Source organism: Mastigoproctus giganteus, chromosome 4 (genome assembly GCF_048544385.1).
Source record: "Mastigoproctus giganteus isolate SK-2022 chromosome 4, ASM4854438v1, whole genome shotgun sequence".
Classification (NCBI taxonomy): domain Eukaryota; kingdom Metazoa; phylum Arthropoda; class Arachnida; order Uropygi; family Thelyphonidae; genus Mastigoproctus; species Mastigoproctus giganteus.
Genome location: NC_143578.1, coordinates 229,035,746 through 229,060,178, shown reverse-complemented (window position 1 = coordinate 229,060,178; position 24,433 = coordinate 229,035,746). Strand labels below are relative to the sequence as shown.

Below are 24,433 nucleotides of genomic sequence, written 5' to 3'. Positions count from 1 at the left end.
GATATCGATGAAGGTATATCTGGCTTAATGTCCAAAGTTTGCAGATGATACAAAGGTTAGCAGGGTTGTTAATGACAGTATGCTACTGCAACAGGATCTAGATGTTGTTGTTGTTATTTGGTTTTCAGGAGCATTAGCAACTAAGGCCATATTGCTCCAGGATATGCAGTGGTCATTCCCTGACCTTTCCGCATCCTCCGTATTTGTTGGTAACGGGCTCGAATCCCGGTCTAATCAAGAAGTGTGTGCTACGCACTGCTGCTCCTTCCCACCTGGCTACGAAGGCGCCTAACAGGATCTAGAAAAGTTAGGCAGATGGACTGAGAAGTAGCAACTGAAGTTTAACCTTGACAAATGCAAAGTACTCCATATGGCTAGCAGTAACCCAAGAGAAATGTACCAACTGTGTAGTACTACACTCGGAAAGGTGCAGAATGAAAAAGACCTGAGGGCAATTGTGCAGTCAGATATGAAGTTCTCTGAGCAGTGCAGATGGGCTGCCAGAGCAGCCCATCTGCACTGCTCATGGAGTTTTGTCAATGATATATAGCTATTTTGCTAGCAGAGACAAGGAGGTGATTATCCCTCTGTATAAGGCAATGGTCCGGCCATTGAGTACTATATACAGGTCTGGAGGCCTCATTTTAGGAAGGATGTAGAATTGCTGGAACGGGTATAGAGAAGGGCAACAAGATTGGTGAGAGGAACAAAGGGGTGCGCTTAAGAAGAAAGGCTTAAGTTCTGCAAGTTGTAGCATCTGGAGATTAGGCACCTGTGAAGTGATCTGATCAAGGTGTGTAAGACTTTGAATGGTTTGAGGAGGCTCAATGCTGACAGGATATTTCTGCTTGCTCAGATTAAGAACCTGAGGAGGCATAGATTGAAATTGAGGAAAGAATTGTAAATTAGAAGTGTGGAAGTTTTCCTTTAGCCAGGGGGTAGTTTATTGCTGGAACAGACTTCCATCTGTTGTTGTAGAAGTTGATAGCTTAAATAAATTTAAGGCTAACTAGACTGGAGTGACCGGATGGGTGAATGGGAAGGGTTTTTTTTTTTTTTTTGGTTGATGCTGTATCATATGCATCATATGCCTCAAATAATGTTAATGCTAATAGTATGCTTTTAAATTCAAAATAACACCTGAATCAATAGGTTGGATGAGTGAAGTCATGTTTAGTGTACAAATATGACTCTCATGTTCGAATTGAAATCATTTAGATGTGTAGGCTGTCCAGGAGCATTATATATTTTTCAACCTCGGAAATGAAGCAGCATTTAAACCAATCCTCAAAGAGAAATACTGTTATCCATGCTCTCTGGTTTGATCGGAAATGAACGGGTAGGGTGGCTTTATTGATGCCTTTAAATGCATGAGGATTTCCAGAATGGGGTACACAGGCAGTGATATTAATCTGTAACCTCCTGCTCCATCAGCCCCAAGCAAGAGCGTGGCCCCATCTTTTGAAGCCTTGAAACTTGGCATTGTCTTTTTTCCTCTTTGGCAATGTAAGTTCGATCCAGGTAGTCTCATCAACGTTAAAAATTTGCTGCGTTGAATAGCGACGTTTATCAATAATTTGTTTCAACACATCACAAAATTTCTCTGCAGCTGCAGAATCGGCACTGGCGACTTCACCGCATACTGTAATGTTTTGGAAACCAGCACGATGCTTGAACCTATTAAACCACCTGTTGCTTGCCATGAGCTTGGCCTGGGGTTCGCCGTGCTTATCCTTAATATCTTCAGAAATACTTCTTGCTTTTGCTTGAATGGCCATTGGACTCAGGGGCAGTTGCTTCTGAATCTGATTTTCCATCAATAATATTAACAGCTGTTCCATCTTTGATATAGCACCTGAACACTTTTTTGTGATCCCTGTTGATCTTAAGTGCGTTGATCTTTTGACATGTTCTTTTATATGCACACTGACTTTTAAAATAGTATTCACTGTTCAAGCAGTGAAACCTAATTTCATTGCAATAGATGACAAACTTTGTCCTGCTTCGTTCTTCTTAATCATTTTCATCTTCATTTCTATTTCAATTTTTTTTTCATTTCCTGGCACTGCCAGCACTTGCACTTCCTGTTGGTTCCTTTCCCTTCATCATTGTAATACATAAATAGGAATGAAGAGAAGTTTCTGAAAATTTATTTTTTATATGATTCAAGATTTCAGTGAAAGGGATCTCATTTCACCATAATACCGTAACGTAAAAACCCATTTATAATAGATTGTGCTAACAGAAAAGCCCAATAAACCAGAAAGTGCATATTGTTTTTGTTGTTTTTTGGTTGTGACCTCCAGAAACGTTATAAAGGCGTTCAAAATTAATCCTTATAACAGGAACATATGATAATGATGAAATTGTAATGCAATTTCCATTATAAATATGAACTTTAAGAGAGGTAAATAGCTTAGTAATATGGTTAAATTTTCAACTTCCAAGGAGTTGGAATGAATTACAAAAAAAAAAAAAAAAAAACACAATATGTTATTGGGTTCACATTACAATATTTTCACAATACCTCCATTTATCCTTACAGATACAAAATACGTTTCCATAGTTTTTTTTTTTCAGTTTGTGGCAAAAACTACGTAAAGTTGGATTTACGTAAGTCGGGGAATTCCTGTATCATCAGAAATGATGGTTGGATAAAAAGAATGTAATTAATGTCATGATAATGTCAATGTTTTTCAGGAATTTGAAGTAGTAGTAGTAGTGCCATGTGATGCAAAAAAGCAAGTGTATGAGCTTATGCAGCATCACCCAAAAAAAAAAAAAAAAAAATCACACCATTCCCTCCAAATGCCTCCTCCAATAAACTTCCACAACAACAGACGGAAGTCTGTTCCAGCAATTCACCACCTGCCGGCTAAAGGCAAATTTCTGCACATCTATTCTACATCTGTCTTTTCTTAATTTGAATTTATGCCCCCTTAGGTTCGTAATCTGAACAAGTGGAAGGATCCCATCAGAATTCAGCGTGCTCAACCCATTCAAGGCCTTATATACCTCAATCAGATCACTGCGCAGGTGCCTAGTCTCCAGCCACTGCAATTTGCAGAACTTAAGCCTCTCTTGGCAAGAGGATCCCTTCATTCCCCTCACCAATTTTGTTGCCCTTCTTTGTACACGCTCAAGTAAATCTACATCCTTCCTAAAATGAGGCCTCCAGACCTGTATGCAGTACTCAAGACGTGGCATGACCATTGCTTTATACAGAGGGACAATCACCTCCTTCTCCCTGCTAGCAAAATTCCTATATATCATTGACAAAACCCCATGACCTGCCCTGGCAGCCTGTCTGCATTGCTCAGAAAACTTCATATCTGACTGCACAATTACTCCCAGGTCTTTTTCATTTTCTACCACCTTAAGTGTAGTACCACACAGTTGGTACATTTCTCTGGGGTTACTTCTACCCATATGCAGTACTTTGCATTTGTCAAGGTTAAACTTCAGTTGCCACTTCTTAGCCCATCTGCCCAAATTATCTAGATCCTGTTGCAGTAGCACACTGCCATTACTGTCATTAACAACGCTGCCAAAATTTGTATCATCTGCAAACTTCGACACTAAGCCTGATATACATTCATCAATATCATTGATAAATATACAAAACAACAGTGGACCTAACACCGAACCCTGTGGGACTCCACTAATAACATTAGTCCAAGAAGAGCAGCACCCATTGATTACCACGCTCTGTCTTCTCCCACTCAACCATCCTTTTATCCACTGTAGCAACTTACCCTTAATACCATTCTGCTCCAATTTGTACAATAGTCTTCCATGCGCAACAGTATCAAAAGCTTTTCTGAAATCCAAATATATGATATCAAAATTATTTTTTGCGTCCAGTTCCTTTGTAACCACATCATAATATCCTATCAGTTTATAAGTTTGTGCACAAACTCACAACAAGGTAATATCTGAAGTCAGAAATCCTACTGCACAAGTGTCAACAAGCTTTTTAAACTACAGGGAAACAAATGCATTTGATGGAATTCTATCAAATATTTTGTGGAGTTTTATTATAAAGATTTTATTATAGTGAGTTTGAAAAGAAATGTGCCACATTTTCACCAATCATAATCGTGATAGTCTTGCATAATTCTGGAGAGGACCAGTCTCTCAGTCCTCAATAGGGAATATTATCACTCCCTGACAGCTAAACAAAAAAAAAAAAAAAAAAACTGATGATAAGGCTATGGTGAGAATAAGTCCCATTCCTTTTCAAGAACAGATCTAACACATGAAATGTTCTGGGAGGTTGTTGTTGTTATTTGGTTTTTAGGAGCATTAGCAACTAAGGCCATATTGCTCCAGGAATATGCGGTGGTCATTCCCTTGACCTTTCCGCATCCTCCGTATTTGGTGGTGACGGGCTCGAACCCCGGTCTAATCAAGAAGCGTGTGCTACGCACTGCTGCTCCTTCCCACCTGGCTAGGGAGGCGCCGTTCTGGGAGGTGATCAAAATAACCTAGACATGATGAACCAGATTCAGGCCCAAAGAACCAGTTGAAATTTTCATCCAAAGAATACCTTCAAATAGCCACCCTTTGGAAAAAATTAGTGAACTGAGCTCTATATAAGAGAACATTATAGTCCATGAAATTATTTTCATGGACTATGGCACTTGTGAAAAGAAACCTTACTCAAGGATTTCCTCCTAATATATTTGAGTAATCAAAGTGCTTTCCTCAAAAATGCAGAGTTGGTGTGGCCATTCATGAAGATGCCTCCACAGGCAATTAGTCAAACCATTAACACCACCACATAGCAATCCTTTTCCTAATGTTAGAGGGAATAGAAACATGTTCCATAATCTTGCCAATTGAGAATGCATCAAGAATCAGTTTCAAAACTAAAGGATGATTGTGCTTTGTTTACCTCTGCTGGTATAAAACTAATTTATTTTTCTTCAACTACTCTTATGAGAATAGAATGTTCAAAAGAGAGTATATACAACTTGAGACTACATTCAGTAGCAGTTATTTGCATGTTACTTTAATGTTACAAAATGCAATTAAAAGGTTAGGTAACCTTAAAGAAATTTAAAAAGTCCACAACCATAATTCATTTTTAAAGTATGCACAAGGTATGCATAATAGTCATCAGATTTAGAATATCAAATTCACGTAATTAAGGATATTCATCAAAAAATTAGAATTTTGTGTAAAAAAACACTTTGCATCATCATCATTTATATTGGTCTTTTGATGCAAGGTGTTTAAGTAAATATAGATCTTTTGATGCAAGGTGTTTAAATAAATATAGTATAAACTTATTAAACAGAATAAAATAAGAGCAGAGGCAAATTCCATAGACCAGCAATGGCAAACCAATGGCAATCATAAGTGGCATGTGCAGAAATATATGGCATGTGGCCACTCAAATAGTTTACAAGAGAGAGAGAGAGAGAGAGAGAGAGAGAGAGAGAGAGAGAGAGAGAGAGAGAGAGAGAGAGAGAGAGAGAGAGAGAGAGAGAGAGAGAACATATTTTTTTATTTGAAGACAATTTGTTTCATGGTCTACCAACCACAAATGCCGAAGTGTACTGTAATTTTATATCAATAAAAATTACTTTTAGTCAGTTTTTTTTCTTATGGCATACAAAATTATATTTTTGTATTTTCTGTGCTATTATTTATATCTTACAAGAAAGAGAAGGAAACAGGATTATTAAACAGTTATTTAGATCATGACTAGTTCAGAGAAAAACAAGTCAGGTAATACACACTACATTTCAGGAACCTCAATTTTTTTTTATAAATTAATAACTTTTATTTATGACTGATTTTCATGTAGCATTCTAAGTAGATACATTATGAAATCTAATGAAAATTCAATGAATATAACCTGAGATGTTTAAAAATCTAAATAAATGAAAACTTGTCCATATTTAATACTTCTATACATGAAAATACCAATATTTAGAGAACACATAACATTTAACATGTTTAACAATATCAACTACTGATAACTTAGCAGTGGGGTTATAAAATGAAGTATCTTAGTAATTAAAGAATCCTATACTGCTCCAAACAAGTGTTTACTAAAATTTCACCATTTCATGATAACGAGATGGGTAATCTTGGGGTGGGATTTGTGTAGCAATACTACTCCTTAGGAGAGAGAGAGAGAGAATGTGCATAAGGAAATGACATAGTAGTAGTAGTGGCATGTGATGCAAGAAAGCAACTGTATGAGCTTATGCAGCATCAGCCAAAAAAAATAATAATAAAAATTAAAAAAATAATAATAAATAAAATAAAATAAAAAAATCACACCATTCCCTCCAAATGCTTGTCCAGTTCCTCCTTAAATTTATTTAACCTGTCAACTTCCACAACGACAGTTGGAAGTTTGTTGCAGCAATTAACCACCTGCTGGCTAAAGGCAAATTTCTGCACATCTATTCTACATCTGTCTTTTCTTAATTTGAATTTATGCCCCCTTAGGTTCGTAATCTGAACAAGTGGAAGGATCCCATCAGAATTCAGCGTGCTCAACCCATTCAAGGCCTTATATACCTCAATCAGATCACTGCGCAGGTGCCTAGTCTCCAGCCACTGCAATTTGCAGAACTTAAGCCTCTCTTGGCAAGAGGATCCCTTCATTCCCCTCACCAATCTTGTTGCCCTTCTTTGTACACGCTCAAGTAAATCTACATCCTTCCTAAAATGAGGCCTCCAGACCTGTATGCAGTACTCAAGACGTGGCATGACCATTGCTTTATACAGAGGGACAATCACCTCCTTCTCCCTGCTAGCAAAATTCCTATATATCATTGACAAAACCCCATGACCTGCCCTGGCAGCCTGTCTGCATTGCTCAGAAAACTTCATATCTGACTGCACAATTACTCCCAGGTCTTTTTCATTTTCTACCACCTTAAGTGTAGTACCACACAGTTGGTACATTTCTCTGGGGTTACTTCAACCCATATGCAGTACTTTGCATTTGTCAAGGTTAAACTTCAGTTGCCACTTCTTAGCCCATCTGCCCAAATATTCTAGATCCTGTTGCAGTAGCACACTGCCATTACTGTCATTAACAACCCTGCCAACCTAACCCTGCCAACCTTTGTATCATATGCAAACTTCGACATTAAGCCTGATATACCTTCATCAATATCATTGATAAATATACAAAACAACAGTGGACCTAACACCGAACCCTGTGGGACTCCACTAATAACATTAGTCCACAAAGAGCAGCACCCATTGATTACCACCCTCTGTCTTCTCCCACTTAACCATTCTTTTATCCATTGTAGCAACTTACCCTTAATACCATTCTGCTCCAATTTGTACAATAGTCTTCCATGCACAACAGTGTCAAAAGCTTTCCTGAAATCGAAATATATAATATCAAAATTATTTTTTGCATCCAGTTCCTTTGTAACCACATCATAATATCCTATCAAATTTGTCAGACAAGACTTTCCTTTAACAAACCCATGCTGTGTCTGAATTATTGCTGCAGTCTTGTCTAGATGATCCTGCAATGCAGCTTTAACCAGTGACTCCATTATTTTACCCGGAACAGAAGTTAAACTAACTGGTCTGAAATTACTCGTATCACCCTTCGATCCTCCTTTGTGAATTGGGGATACATTTGCACATCTCCAGTCCGTGGGGACCTCCCCTGAGTCCAAGGATGCTCTCATAATTATGGCTAAGGGTTTGCTTAGTTGCTTTGCTGCCTCCTTTAATATAACTGGATAGATCCCATCCACCCCAGGTGCTTTTCTTATGTTTAACTTCAACAATTTCTCCTCCACTTTGCTTTCAATTATTACAAAATCATTAAGTATCCTGCTACAATTTGATAACCTTCTGCCATTTTCAAACCTTAATAATTCCTCATGTGTGAATGTAGATGCAAAATACTCATTCAGTTTGTTTTTTGCTATCTGAGCAGGATCATCAACAGTCGAACCATCGATGTCAAGTGGACCAATCAGATTCATCCCCTTCCTTTTAGAGTTTATATAAGTAAAGAAATCCTTGCTGTTTTTCTTAGCATCTTTTGCCAAGGATTTCTGGTAGTAAGGTCTATAAAAATATTCTAAATAAGTTCAGATATTTTGAAAAGGGTTGGTGCTGCCATTCCAAATTTATTGCAATGTTTCTGTAGGGTGGGGTTAGTGGGGGCAGAAACCTTCCCAGGGCTAATTGAACAAATACTGAAAATTCAGTGTCAACTTGACTTTGCCTTCAATTCACAAAATTTATTACATCAAGTAATAATAAAACATCTGAATAAAATATACAAAATTCACTACTCCTTAGGGAGCAGTGCTTTTTATCTGAAGAACAACTACAATGCCGAAGTAATGATTTACCTGCTTTCCAATAAGAGATTGTTGTACTTTAATAAGCTTAGATTACTCATTGTTACATATACAACTGATACCTTTGCCAACCCTCATTTCAAGAAGGATGTAGAGCTGCTGTAACAAGTACAGAGAAGGGCAACAAGATTAGTGAATGGACAAAGGGTTGCTCTTATGAAGAAAGTCTTAAGTTTTGCAAATTACAGTGTCTGGAAACTAGGCACTGGTGAGGTGATCTGACAGAGGTGCATAAAGCCTTGAACGGTTTGAGCATGCTCAATGCCGATTGGCTGATGCTGCATAAGCTTGCATCATATGCCTCTACTCATGCTAATGCTAACCCATGTAAATTTGTTTCTGTTGAATAAAACTTTGGCAATTGGCTGTGCTAATGATATGTGGAAAGACATACATTTTGACTCTTTTCAAGATCTACGTATGTTACACAAATCCTTTCAAATGCATGTAAGTTTATAATGCTTTATTTAATTTCAGAGTGCTGTGGCTATCAGTCAAGGTTCTAAGCCTTTACCACAGTCCCAGTATTTTTGCAGATGCTGTATTGATTCAAAGCAGGCCAAGCACAATATTTTACGTAGCAATAAGCTTTGCACTGCAAGTGTAGCATAATGTGAACTGTCAATAGATGATCAAAACAAGTGGCTGTACAGCAGGAAATATATGCTTTTAGCAATTCTTTAAAATCTTGGGGGAATCCACTAATCACTACAAATAATGGCTTAAAAAAAAATAATAATAATAAGCTTATACTCTAGAACCACTGTGTACTTTTTTAATTCAATTATTTCTGCTCTTTCATTTAAAAGTTTACATTGTGACATTTTAGAACATTTTACAGTTAATTATAAGGAAATATTATAAGGAAAGTAGTAAGCATATGCAATTCTAAATGTTGAAGTTCACAAAACCAAAATGTACATTAGAAAACAGGCCTTGTGCATTGGGTTGCATTATATCATCAAAGTTTCTTGCGACGACTGACTAACTGGTTAAAATAAATTTGTTAAAATAAATTTATTAAAATAAAAATGATATATACATAAGATAAAACAGAAATAAAATAAGATAAAAGCATTAAAATACAAATAAAAATTTTATTATATATATTTTAACTCTTTTATCTTAGTGTATTTTAATGCTTTTATCTTATTTTATTTCTGTTTTATCTTATGTATATATCATTTTTATTTTAATAAATTTATTTTAACCAGTTAGTGAGTCGTCGCAAGAAACTTTGATGACCTATACATACAGTTGACAACATAACATTGCTCTTATCAATATCACACTATGCCTATGTGGGAGGCTTTGATTATGCCACCACACCATTCCTTGTTTCCATTTTGGTACTGTACTGCACATAAGTTTATCTATAAGCAATGTCTGAATATAGAACCTTGCTTTTTGGGTAACTGCAAGGTTATTTTGGTAAACCAAAGGTTTTTGTGAGGTTATTTTGTTCACCAAAATAACCTCACAAAAACCTTAAGAGTTACGAACTGCATGCTTCAAATTCACAAATTTTTATGGTCTCAAACAAGCACAAGTTCAATAGCACAGAACCTAACATGAGGATTTCATAATATTTTTTTTGCATAAAGACTAGTGAGTTAACAGCGGGGATCAACAAAAAAGAATGCAAATGTTGAAAAATTACATCCAACATAATAGCAGGTTTTAACCAGCACAAAAACTCAAAAATACTGTGTTATGTGAGGTTTGCTACAATTCTCTAACTGTGTTATATAAGTACTGTGTTGTGCGAGGATTGCCAGAATTTATCAATCATGTTAGAGTGAAACCGTGTTATACGGGGGTTGCCTGTATACACAATGTAAAACTTCAATTTTGTAGAAGACTCATAGAGTGAATGAATTACCAGCCAATGAGCTCTGATATAGTCCATAACTATGCCATTTAAAGTTACCTATAATATTTAGTGGAATATTGAAATGAAATTTGTGATGAAAAACATGAATAAGATTATAGAAATGACACGACTACAAAGCAAAACTGAATGCATACCCTTATGTTCTAAAAATATATGAAAAAGCCATTTTGATTTTTTAGCATTCAATATAATGCTTCCTTAAGCTTTAATATTTTCCTCTTGTATAAGTTTTCTTCTTACAGAGGAGAGCCCATCTGAAATCGAATATTTTTTCCCTTAACAGTGACTGAAAAGGATCAAGTTTAGGAAATTTTTCAAGAATTCATCTCAGCTAAAAAAATCCACTAGGAAACCAATGAACAGCTCCTTTATTTAATTTCCCCCATCAGAAATTTCTTTTTCCTTTTCTAAGGGCCTCCACAATTCTTTTACTTTCAGTCCAATTAAATTTAAATTAATTTCCTACTAATGTCACTGATAGAATATGATGCATTTTATTTTCATTTGCATTTTTCTAATATTATTCTATAACACTCTGAAGCTGTAATGCCATCTGAAAATATCCCACCGAATACGTTTTCATAGGGGATGTGGTTTTTAATGTTCCATAAACAACAATGACGGACTTGGATTTGTGGGAAGCACCATTTATTTATTCAAAAACTAAAAAATATTATAGAAATGTGTTATCAAAAAATATAGTTCACCACAGGTTAAACTTTGTATAGCCAACACTTCAAATAAAAATTAAATGAACCTTAAAAAGAGAAGTTTAAAAAAACAAACTAATTGATGTTTTTTATGATAAAAAATAGCATCCAGCAATCAAATGGCCAAACTGCACAGGCCTGTGAATTTGGCCAGTTGTGTGCTGCTTGAAACAGAAAATGCAATTTTTTTTAGTGCAATCCACTTAGTTTAGTCATCTTGTTCATGGTCCTTGCTCAGAGTTACTCAGACTAGACAATGACCTACAAAGCATGGTTGAAATGTCATAAAACAAAGATTTTAATAATCTGATTAGAGTGGAATCTTTTATGAAGAGCATTTGTTTTAAGAAATCAATGAACTATTTAATTTTGTTCAAAACATGGCTTGTGTTACCATGCTGACTTTAATAGTTATTTTATTTATTTTATTTTTTTATTATTTTGAAATAAAGGAAATTGTTTTTGGTTGCCTCTTATAATTGATATTATACATTAATTATAAGGCAAACAAAAACAGTAAGATTTTATGGTTATGGAACAACCTGGTATAGTTTCACCTGCAACTCAGACATCACTCCTTGATGTTTAACAGATTTTAACAACATGCAAAATATAGCAACAATGAGAAAAATTTTATGGAACCTAAAACTTAAAAATTGCTGCAGTATATTTTTTGAATACAAGGTTCTGAAAAATCATTTTATGATTTTTTTTTTTTTTTTTTTAATAAACTGCAATTATGTAAATTGCCATTTGAATGTTGTGAAAATGTGACAATTATATAAAAAACTAGTAAAAACTTTTGATGTTTAACCCACTCTTTCAATAGATATTTTGAAATATTTCAAAATGACACTTCTGTTTTATATTGCCAAGGATAAAAATAACAGAATGGGGGGGGGGGGGGGGGGAACTTCCTAAGAGAAATATTCCCCAGTCAGCATTAAACACTGTTTTCACAAACTATATTGCAAATGTTTGGTAAGTTCAAAATCCTAAAATAAACCTTTTTATGGATCAATTTCTTAAATTTTATATAAGAATTTTAATTATTAAAATAATATTTTGCATATCTACACAATATTTTATATAAAACATGAACCTCTGTTTCTATTATGCCACAAATGGGAGTCAAAAAGCAAGATCACTCTGAATTAATTCAATAATACACTAGTTGCACACTAACCAATAAACCATAATAATAAAACTGAACTGGATATTTAACTGTGGAATGCAAATAAGATATCACAGTTAAGTGCAGGGCCATGCAAAGCCACTTTGGGGGCTTGAAAACTATATCAAATAAAATCACAGTTAAATATAAAACCACAAAATATACAAGATGAAAAACAATAAAAAAAAATTAAGTTACAATAGCTAGAACTTTAAACAGGTAATGATGTGTTCAGTTTGTGCTGCAATAAAGAGAGAGAGACCAAGGCAACAGTCTCTGCTTATGGCACTATCTACCCTACCTTAGAAAGTAATATTTCAACATACCAAATTTTGGCAAGTCAAGTGCTGCTGACTAAGCAATTCTTACCAACATCATTGTTTTGAAAATAAGGTTTCATTGTTATGCGGCATTATGGCAAGGCAGATTAATGTTTGCAGTTCGGAGATAGGGCCTGACAGTGGCTATCAAGTTAACACTAATGATGACAAACTTTGTTTTCTCTTCATCAAGGGTTTTATGCTTTAACTTGTGTATATTTTAATATCATATACATATTATGTACTTGGATTTCAGGAAATCTTTTGATACTTTGTCAAGGGAAAGTTACTGCTAGGGATAAAGGGATGGTTTAGAGGAAGAAGACAGAAATTGGTTATCAATGGACATGCTCTTCATGGACTAAAGTTATCAGTAGAGTTCCATTGTTGTTTTCTGCATTTATCAATGATATTAATGAAGGTATATTAGGCTTAATGTCCAAGTCTGCAGACAATATGAAGGTTGGCAGGGTTGTTAATGATAGTATGGACAGTATGCTACTGCAAAAAGGATCTAGAAAAGTTGGGCAGATGAGCTGAAAAGTGGTAACTGAAGTTTAACATCGTCAAATGCAAAGTACTGCATATGGGTAGCTGTAACCCTAGAGAAACATGCCAACTGTGTGGTGCTACACTCAGGGTAGTGTTATTGTTATTTGGTTTTTTTTAGGAGCATTAGCAACTAAGACCATATTGCTCCGGGAATATGCGGTGGTCATTCCCTTGACCTTTCCGCATCCTCCTATTTGGTGGTGATGGGCTCGAACCCCGGTCTAATCAAGAAGCGTGTGCTACGCACTGCTGCTCCTTCCCACCTGGCTACGGAGACGCCCTCAGGGTAGTGGACAATTAAAAAGACCTGGGGGTAATTGTGCAGGCAGATATCAAGTTTTCTGAGCAGTGCAGACAGGCTGCCAGAGCAGCTCATGGGGTCTTGTCAATGATATACAGGAACTTTTCTAGCAGGAATAAGGAGGTGATTATCCCATTGTATAAGACAATGATCAGGCCACACCTTGAGTACTACATACAGGTCTGGAGGACGCATTTTAGGAAGGATGAAGAGCTGCTGGAATGGGTACGGAGAAGGGCAATGTGACTGTGAGGGGAACAAAAGGGTGCTCTTACCAAGATAGGTTTCGGTTCTGCAAACTGCAGCATATGGAATTCTTTGAATATGATGAGTAAAATATATACAGAAAGCACAGACAAGACAGGAGGGGGGGGGTTTCATTCTCTTTGTTAAGAAGTAAACAGAACGTACAGTAGCATAACGTCCTTGTTATGGATGGCCAGTGAAATGCATTTGGGGAGGGGAATGAGAGCAGGAGTGTGTTACAGGAAAAATGATTGTGATGAGTGTAATAAACTGCTGACAAAGAGAGCAGCCCAGTGGATCAGAAAATCTTATAACAGGAGATTTTAACTTTCCAGATATTTACTGAAACTTAGCATTAGTAGTGGCATATGATGGAAGAAAGCTTATACAGCATCAGCAAAAAAAAAAAAACTTCGCATTACACCTCACCATTCCCTCCAAAAGTGTGTCTATTTAAGTTATCAACTTCCACAGTGACAGTTTGTTCCAGCAATTGACCATTCGCTTGGCTAACAAATTTGCATACATCTATTCTCCAACAGTCTTTTCTCTAAATGAATTTATGTCCCCTCAAGTGAATACTGGCCCAAAATTTGTGGAACACTGTTTAAGAATTGAACAGTGTCCCTTCCGCTCAGGACCAAGGTATCGACGAGGAATATTACAACTTTCTGAAAGTGATAAAGCCCAAGAAACCTATAGGGAAAAAGAAATCCAAAGAAGAAAAAATTAGTCAAGAAACACTTATGATGAACCGAAGGCAAAAAATGAAGAGCAAGTTAAACACTGACAAGGAAAAAATTGAGTACACTAAGTTATGCAAAGCTATTAGAAAGAGACTCAGAGAGGACATAAGAAGATTTAACAAAAGAAAAGTAGAACAAGCATTAAGGGAAAACAAAGGATTTAAATCAGCAGCCATGAGCAATAATACAGAAAGACAAATGATACAGAAACTGAAGAATAGCGATGGTGTACTTATAAACAGCAGAGAAGGCATAATTCAAATAGCAGAAGACTACTATAGAGAATTATACAAGGAGCGAGGGAATGATGCTAGCAGTGAGGAAGATGGATTGCAAAGTAGCAACACATACGACATACCCAATATTCTTCCTGATGAGGTAAAACATGCATTGAAGAAAATGAAGAATCAGAAAGCCCCGGGGGAAGATGAAGTTACGGTAGAGTTGTTAAAATTGGGAGGAAGAGACATAACACAAAAACTGGCAAGGCTCTTCACAAAGTGCATTAGAAAAGGTGTGATGGCTAAGCAGTGGAATAATGCAATCATAGTTTTGCTGCATAAGAAAGGAGATAAATCAGAAATTGGAAATTATAGACCAATTAGCTTGTTATCCCATATCTACAAGTTGTTCACAAGGGTCATTACTAACAGATTAGAACGAATACTTGATGAGAATCAACCAAAAGAGCAAGCTGGCTTTAGGACAGGATTCTCAATTATGGATCACCTTCACATAATATCACAGCTAATGAAGAAAGCAAATGAATATAAAACACCATTATGCCTGGCATTTGTGGATTATGAAAAGGAATTTGACTCCATACAGCATAAGGCAATGTTTCGGGCACTGGAAAGACAAGGCATAGATACCCCATATATTATGAATTTTAAGAATATATATATGAGAATGCTACCTCCTTTATTAAACTAGACAAAGACAGTAGGAAATTTAAAATCGAGAAAGGAGTTAGACAAGGAGACACAATATCTCTTGAAGTTGTTTACTGCTGCCCTTGAGGAAGCTTTCAGAAGATTAGACTGGTCGCAGAAAGGAGTCAATGCGAACAGAGAGTACCTAAACCATTTACGATTTGCAGATGACATTGTGGTCATAAGCCACGATCCCAAAGAATTAAGAGGAAAATCTTAATCAGTTATGCACAGCTAGTAAGGATTTTTGACTAAACATGAATATGGTTAAAACAAAAGTAATGATGAACAAGTATGCCACAGAAAGGGAAATAATGATTGAAGGAGCAGTAATTGAAAAGGTGGAGTCATATACTTATCTGGGACAAGTTATTAGCTGTAATAATGATAAATGGCTGGAAGTCAAGAGAAGAATAAATTTTGGATGGATAGCATTCAGGAAATATAGTCACATACTGAACCAATGTATACTCCCCACCATGACTTATGGAAGTGAAACTTGGGCACTCACCAAAAGAATGGAAGAGAAGCTGAGAACTACACAGCGAAGAATGGAACGAATCATATTGGGAATCAGACTCTTAGATAAGAAGAGAGCAAACAAACTAAATGAGTATTTTGCATCTACATTCACACATGAGGAATTATTAAGGTTTCAAAATGGCAGAAGGTTATCAAATTGTAGCAGGGTGCTTAATGATTTTGTAATAACTGAGAGCAAAGTGGAGGAAAAATTGTTGAAGTTAAACATAAGAAAAGCACCTGGGGTGGATGGGATCTATCCAGTTATATTAAAGGAGATGGCAAAGCAACTAAGCACACCCTTAGCCATAATTATGAGGGCATCATTGGACTCAGGGGAGGTTTCCACAGACTGGAGATATGCAAATGTATCCCCAATTCACAAAGGGGGATCGAAGGGTGACACAAGTAATTACAGACCAGTTAGTTTAACTTCTGTTCCGGGTAAAATAATGGAGTCACTGGTTAAAGATGCATTGCAGGATCATCTAGACAAGACTGCAGCAATAATTCAGACACAGCATGGGTTTGTTAAGAGAAAGTCTTGTCTGACAAATTTGATAGGATATTATGATGTGGTTACAAAGGAACTGGATGCAAAAAATAATTTTGATATCATATATTTGGATTTCAGGAAAGCTTTTGACACTGTTGCGCATGGAAGACTATTGTACAAATTGGAGCAGAATGGTATTAAGGGTAAGTTGCTACAATGGATAAAAGGATGGTTAAGTGGGAGAAGACAGAGGGTGGTAATCAATGGGTGCTGCTCTTCGTGGACTAATGTTATTAGTGGAGTCCCGCAGGATTCGGTGTTGGGTCCACTATTGTTTTGTGTATTTATCAATGATATCGATGAAGGTATATCAGGTTTAATGTCGAAGTTTGCAGATGATACAAAGGCTGGCAGAGTTGTTAATGACAGTAATGGTAGTGTGCTACTGCAACAGGATCTAGATAATTTGGGCAGATGGGCTAAGAAGTGGCAACTGAAGTTTAACCTTGACAAATGCAAAGTACTGCATATGGGTAGAAGTAACTGCAGAGAAACGTACCAACTGTGTGGTACTACACTTAACGTGGTAGAAAATGAAAAAGACCTGGGAGTAATTGTGCAGTCAGATATGAAGTTTTCTGAGCAATGCAGACAGGCTGCCAGGCAGGTCATGGGGTTTTGTCAATGATATATAAGAATTCTGCTAGCAGGGAGAAGGAGGTGATTGTCCCTCTGTATAAGGCAATGGTCAGGCCACGCCTTGAGTACTGCGTACAGGTCTGGAGGCCTCATTTTAGGAAGGATGTAGATTTACTTGCGTGTGTACAGAGAAGAGCAACAAGATTGGTGAGGGGAACGAAGGGATCCTCTCTTACCAAGAGAGGCTTAAGTTCTGCAAATTTTAGTGGCTGGAGACTAGGCATCTGCATGGTGATCTGATTGAAGTGTATAAGGCCTTGAGTGGGTTGAGCACGCTGAATTCTGATGGGATCCTTCCACTTGTTCAGATTACGAACCTAAGGGGGCATAAATTCAAATTACGAACGGACAGATGTAGAATAGATGTGCGGAAATTTGCCTTTAGCCAGTGGGTGGTTAATTGCTGGAATAAACTTCCATCTGACGTTGTGGAAGTTGAGAGGTTGAATAAATTTAAGGAGGAACTGGACAGGCATTTGGGGGCGAATGGTGTGATTTTTTTTTTTTTTTTTTTTTTGGCTGATGCTGCATAAGCTCATACACTTGCTTTCTTGCATCACATGCTGCCACTACTACTACTACTACATGGATTAGGCAGCAAACTCAAGTAAAGGACATTCTTATCAAAACTAAAGAACTAAAATGGTCTTGGGCAGGACACATAGCTCGAAGACATGATGACAGATGGACTAAGAAAATAACAGAATGTTACCCAAGAGGATCTAAAAGAAAACCTGGAAGACAAAGGCGGAGATGGATAGATGAAATTCATGAGTTTGTGGGCAGTAAATGGATGGCCAGCGCTCAAAACAGAAGGAACTGGAAAGTTGCTGGAGAGGCCTTCATCCTGCAGTGGATTGAAAATGGCTGATGATGTTCAAGAATTACTTGGTGGCCCTGAGGTCCTGTGCAAAGCTTATAATGCGTGTTTCTGTAATAGTGATTTTTTAATTTTTTTATTTTTTCAAATTTTATAATAACTAAGAAATAATTTTCTATTATACTGAACAAAAATTTTAAATACAAATAATATTTAATACATTAATCAACAATATTGTTTAACAATTGCAGTCATCTCATAAAAATAGGAACATGAATAAATAATAATAAGAACCAATAATCACACATATTTACACATTATTAAAGAAATTATTGCACACAAACATTGTTTAGATAATTACAAAATATTTCTAGCCCTTTTGGCTGCAAAGTCATTAATGTCATCATCATAACCAATTTTTTTGCTACATCATTTTAGATGTAAATAACTAACTAATAGTGAAGATAGTCTTTAAATGGACAATCTTCAATAATTCTTAACTATTTTTAGCTTGGAATGAGATAATGGAATAAAATAAAAAATTACATTTTTAAATAACATCCTATGTTTGATATCAAATGAAACATACACATTGAAAATGAGGTATATGTTCTATTTCTAGCAATTTTCAAGTCGACTAACACAAGCGCTCTTGGAGTGACAATAATATGGGTAACATTAAGATGGCAGTAGGTTCATTGATAGAAATTAGGAAAAAACACGGATGATATTATTATTATTTAGACTATTTGAGCATGGGATCCTTTTAAACAGAATCAGTTCGATAAACTTTTGGCTGACACTTAATACATAATATGAACAAGAGGAAGAATTCCGTCAGCACAGAGCTTGCTCAAACTATTCAAAGCCTTATACACCTCAATCAGATCACCTTGCAGGTGCCTAGTCCTCAATGCTGCAATTTGCAGATGAATGCAACAATGAATGAATTATGCATGGAATGCATAAGTTAAATGCTGATGGCATCCTTGCTCTTGCAAAGACAACATAAATTTAAACTGAGGGAAGGATGTAAGAATGAATGTGTGGAAATTGTTTTTAACCAGGTTGATAGGACAAACTTCCATCTGGTGTTGGAAGTATAGAGGTGGTTTGTTTGAATAAATTTAATGATTAATTAGACATACTATTAGAGTGGAAGGACATCACTGCCCCACAGCTGATGCTGCATGAGCTTGCATCCTTGCACAATTTTCCACTACTAGTATTAATACTAAGATTTCTCTTCCACTGTTTTATTGGTTGGTGTACAAATACAGTGTGATACAAACATTTTTACTAACCAAAAAAGGTCTGTTCCTAACGTCTTAGATCCAATGATTGGTGGTACACATTTTTTAATAAAAACAGAAAACTATGAAACACTTTTACTGACTAAAAAAATATAACTAACCATCTAATCCATGGACACATATTACCAAATGCAGCCCTTCTGGACTGAAAGCTCTGAGGTCACTGTCACACTGGAAGTATGGAACACTGGAGGCCAGTGTTGCAAAATCACTGTAAAAGAAAATTCATTTTATTTATACTATTCTCTCATATCAAGTTTAACTGTTGTGTAAAGAAGCTATGTTTCAAAATCACCATAAAAAGAAAATTCAATTTATTTGTACTAATCCCTCATATAAAGTTTAATTGTTGTGTAAAGAGGCTCTGTCCTAAACAGAATGTAATCTCTTCATACAAGCTTTAACTGAAACAAAATAGAAAAGCATACTAGGAACTTTCAGGTCTATTTAAGATCCAGGCTATTTATACAGATAAAACATATCTGTATAAATAGCCTGGCTATTTATACCATGGCTATTTATACATGGCTATTTATACATATCTGTATAAATAGCCATGTTACAATAAAAACATATTGCAACAGTGTCTCTATCATGAAAAAACTCACACTTAATTTATTCAGAAATTGTATGATTTACAACAAAAATAAGATAAAATGTAAACATTACATTTATCTGTACTTATAGGAGGGACTGATGAATATTGTACTAATGTACAGTATTCATCACTCCTTTTTAATGATAAAGATCATAAGATAAAATAAGACATTTAGAAATGAACCATTAACAGAGAAAAGTAAATCGAAAAGGAAATAAGAATAAAAAATAACAAAAACACAAAGAGATTGGAATACAAGACATCTGAGAGAGAGAGAGAGAGAGAGAGAGAGAGAGAGAGAGAGAGAGAGAGAGAGAGAGAGATATGCACATCTGAGGAAAATGTCTTAAAAAGAAGGTACTGATCCTTCTGGGTGATTTTAATTTTTTAAATAAATATATATTTTTTATTTCATTAGGTTTTTTCCCCTAATGAAATTTTTCCATCAGAACAATGGAACATGTATTCCCTTTATTTCCTAAATATATCTACTTTTTGAATATCTTTGCAGCCAACAATGAAAATTAGTCCTACTCTGAGACATCAGCATCGGAAAGATCATACACAAAAAAAAAAATCCTTGATCCAATGAATGAAGATATATCAGTACAATGTACAGCCAAACACCAATAGGTCCTAGTTGCAGTCTATCACAATCCAGATTGACCACACATGAATACTTACTTATTCTTCCCATTGTGACTACAAAATTCCAAGGAAAACTGCCTCCAATCCTTGACATTCATCACTTTTTAATATGCTAGCACCACTTTGCTTATTGGAGGCTTGAAGTGGTGAAACCCACATTTAGTCTCTAGAGCAAAGTTTCCGGCATTCCCCTCCCCCCATACTTCTCCTTCAACCCATGCACGGTACTAAGTACTATAGGTTTTTGATACCTTTCGTGTTTGGGGTTTTCGTAAAAATAAAAAAAAAAGCTAGAATTGCTGGCTAGCAATTTATTCATAAATTGTACATTTAATAAGCAAGGAAAACTATAACCAGAAATACACTAAGTGAATTTGCAAGAATTGATGAAAATTCTAAATCCTTTTGTGGGAGATGCACATGCCCAGCACATCAAGGGCAACTATCCAAATATGAGGCAATTCTAGAAATGAAATGCTTTCCGCTTTTAAAATGGAGGTATATAATGGGGAAACAACACTGATGACCCTTACTGAGTAAACTCTCCTCTCAGCAAAAAATTATGACAAAGTGGCTTTGAAGTGTACCACTTGTTGAAAAATATATCTGCAGGCCCACAAAACTGACTAATGATTTTAAGGAAAATAAAGAGCCTGATTTCACCATTTATTTGCCATGTACCATTCTAAGCAAGAAATTCTGAAATTGCAAATTTCTTTTACAGTCCCTTGAAAGAAAAAAAATGAGAGAGCAAAAATAAAATAAATGCCTGTTCATACAATCTTTTCAAGTACATCTGCTTACCGAAGTGTGCACCCCAAGGATCATGAATCAATAATGGGGTTCATATAACTGTAGTAAAACATTATAAATCAGCAATCTAAGAGACCATGCTGGATTTTTGAATTCTAATTAAATGCAACTGCTGTGATAAAGTGCATAGATCAATTACTATAGAAAGAGGGCGCAATGTTCTGACAGAGCGGCAAAACAACGTTGCTACTATGACAATTATTACATGCTGCTCACCTCAGAAAACTTTTCTGAGGTTACACACTATAGTATGTAACATACTATAGTATGTTACATACAATCAAACTCGACAAAGTTGTGATGCAATTTATAGTAATTACGTACTTTAGATCCAGATGATAAGCTTTGTTATATCTTACAAACCAAAGCAGCAGGTTTGTTAATGTCAATCAAAACTCTGTAATGAAATACAAAACATTGCACTGCATCATTGGGGAGGATTTCGTGAAAAACCAATTATATAACAATAACTGCTCAGAAAAATTTTTAATTCTGAATTAGAGAGAAAACTTTGGAATATTCATAACTGTCATGTGAAATATACAAATAACAAGCCTAAGCTTAAAATAAAAGCATTTCCAATTTAGAAGTAATTTCAGAGGACCTACCATGATTCTAAGCTGGGCTTCAGCTCTTAAAAGTCACTGAACTGATGGGGTGTCCAAATAAGTCTGTTACATCCTTATATCGATGTAACATTCAGGCTTCTCGATTCCATTCAGAAGAGGGCAGTTAGGTAGTGGTACTAGTAGTAGTAGTAGTAGTAGTGGCATGTGATGCAAGAAAGCAAGTGTATGAGCTTATGCAGCATCAGCCAAAAAAAAAAAATAATCACACCATTCCCTTCAAATGCCTGTCCAGTTCCTCCTTAAATTTATCCAACCTATCAACTTCCACAACGACAGAAGGAAGCTTGTTCCAGCAATTAACCACCCGCTGGCTAAAGGCAAATTTCCGCACATCAATTCTACATCTGTCTTTTCTTAATTTGAATTTATGCCCCCTTAGGTTCGTAATCTGAACAAGTGGAAGGATCCCATCAGAATTCAGCGTGCTCAACCCATTCAAGGCCTTATACACCTCAATCAGATCACCGTGCAGGTGCCTAAGTCTCCAGCCACTGCAATTTGCAGAGCCTAAGCCTCTCTTGGTAAGAGGATCCCTTCATTCCCCTCACAAATCTTGTTACCCTTCTCTGTACACGCTCAAGTAAATCTACATCATTCCTAAAATCCTTGAGGTTGTCACAGACATTCTCTCAGATATGCCAGACAAGCTGTTCTTGCTACCTGGGAGTCTAAAACGCTGATGGAACTGATATTCGGGTGACACTCAAGTCAAAGTGGACCCAATTTCGGCGAAGTCTGGACGGTCTATGACAGCCAAATCCTCTGCTTGCACCTTCACGATGGTGGGTCTGTAGTAATCCTGGGTATAACATTCATGCACAAGTACATGGTGGGTGACCACCCAGGTGTGAACCAACGTAAGCAGGGGTCGAGGTGTGGCGCCCACACCACATGGAGGAACGCCGCCCCTCTATGTTACCAGGGAGTACTAGGTGGTAGATGACTCTCATCAACCGGTGAAATACCACCACTTTGCTTATTGGAGGCTTGAAGTGGTGGAACCCATGTTTAGTCTCTAGAGCTAAGTTCCGGCCAACCCTTCCCTATCTCTTCCATCATGCAGTATGATTGATGTTTTTGAGGTTATGATGAATGTCGTGGCGAGATCCAATATTCCTTACATTTCGAGGGTACAGCTCTAAAACGGTGTTCGCAGGCCGGCCGCTAGTTAGTACACCGGACTGAACCTATTGGTAACTCTCTAGGAAGCTTCCGGATCAGCTAGTGTATAATCTTGCTACCTCTACTCTGCCAGATAGTGACTGGAGGGAGTCCAAGTAGTGTGTATGCGGGGAGCATTGTTGAGGCCACGTTATGTCAAGGATCTGGGTATATTCTTACCACATGTACGCCATATCCAAAAATTTCATTACTTCATACAGCATGTCCCACCTACTTTTTCTTACTATTGAATACACCATGAATTGTCAAAATAATAGAGCAAGCTTATCTGCAAAACGATCTAAACCTCCCAAGGACTTCCTAATTCATTTCACAAATATACGTGGTCTCAATTCTAATCTCAACGATGTCCATTTCCACTTGCAGTGTTCCAAACCCCATGTACTTTTTCTGACTGAATCTCAGTTATCAGTTGATTCAACTACTGCTCATCTCAGATGTCCAAATTATTTGCTGTATGATTCCTTTCGCCTCAAAGGTGGTACTTGTGCATATGTCCGTTCTGATATTCCCTGTCAGAGACTTGGCAATTTGGAATCTCCTCTCTTTGATCTTCTCTGGCTTAAAATCTCTCTACCTCATTGTGTAAAATTCATCTGTTGTCTCTACCGTTCTCCCAACTCCACTAATCACTTGGAGCTCTTTGACTTCCTCTCTTTGCAACTTGACTTTCTCCAGTCCAACTTTCCTAACAGTGAGGTTATTTTCCTTGGTGATTTTAACGTTCACAACTCCAGCTGGCTTCCGTTTTCTAGTCCCACCGACCCAGCAGGTCGAGATGCTGAGGCTTTTGCAATTACTAATGACCTAGCACAGATTGTTCATTTACCTACAATAAAAAACCGGACAATCCTAATTATACAGCCAATATGCTTGATCTTTTTCTCACAAACAACCCTTCTAAGTACAAGGTTGAAGTGAGAGGTCCTTTAGGCACTTCACTTGGTGATTGCCTCTTCTCCAATGGAAGCTTTATCTCATGGCTATTCCCAACCTCGTATTGTTTGGCATTACAAGAATGCAAAATGGGATGACCTGCGAGACTTCTTTTCTTCTTTTCCTTGGTCTGATTACTGTTTCAAAACTTCTGATGTCAACGTTTGCTCAGATCGTGTCAGTGAAATTATTCTTGCACGAATGGAATCCTTTATCCCACATTCCACTTTAAAATCTCGTCCTTTATCTAAACCTTGGTTTTCCAATAAATGTGCTAAGGCTGTCCAAGAGAAGAACGTTGCATATCGTAACTGGCTTGTTTCTAATTCTTCAGTTTCATTTTCTGCCTACACCAAAGCTCGCAACAATTGTAAAGCAGTTATTAATCAGTCCAAACTAGAGTTTGAACAGGCTAAGAGTAGAAAACTTGCTTCTTGCCCTAATGGTAGCCGAGCATTCTGGTCTCTTGCCAAAGCTATTGGCCGCAACTTTTGCCCATCTCTGCTCCCACCTCTGTCCAAACCAGATGGTTCTGT

The 24,433-nt window shown here is 36.6% G+C and overlaps 1 protein-coding gene across 1 annotated transcript in view; it reads right to left on the bottom strand.

Moving 5' to 3' along the window:
* The window catches only part of LOC150087465 (protein FAM135A), a 331,998-nt gene that overhangs the window by 92,064 nt on the left and 215,501 nt on the right, over positions 1-24,433 (bottom strand). Inside the window, exon 14 of the mRNA XM_090372497.1 lies at positions 19,193-19,302. Coding sequence (XP_090228623.1) covers positions 19,193-19,302 — 110 coding nt within the window. The remainder of the gene's footprint in view (positions 1-19,192; positions 19,303-24,433) is intronic.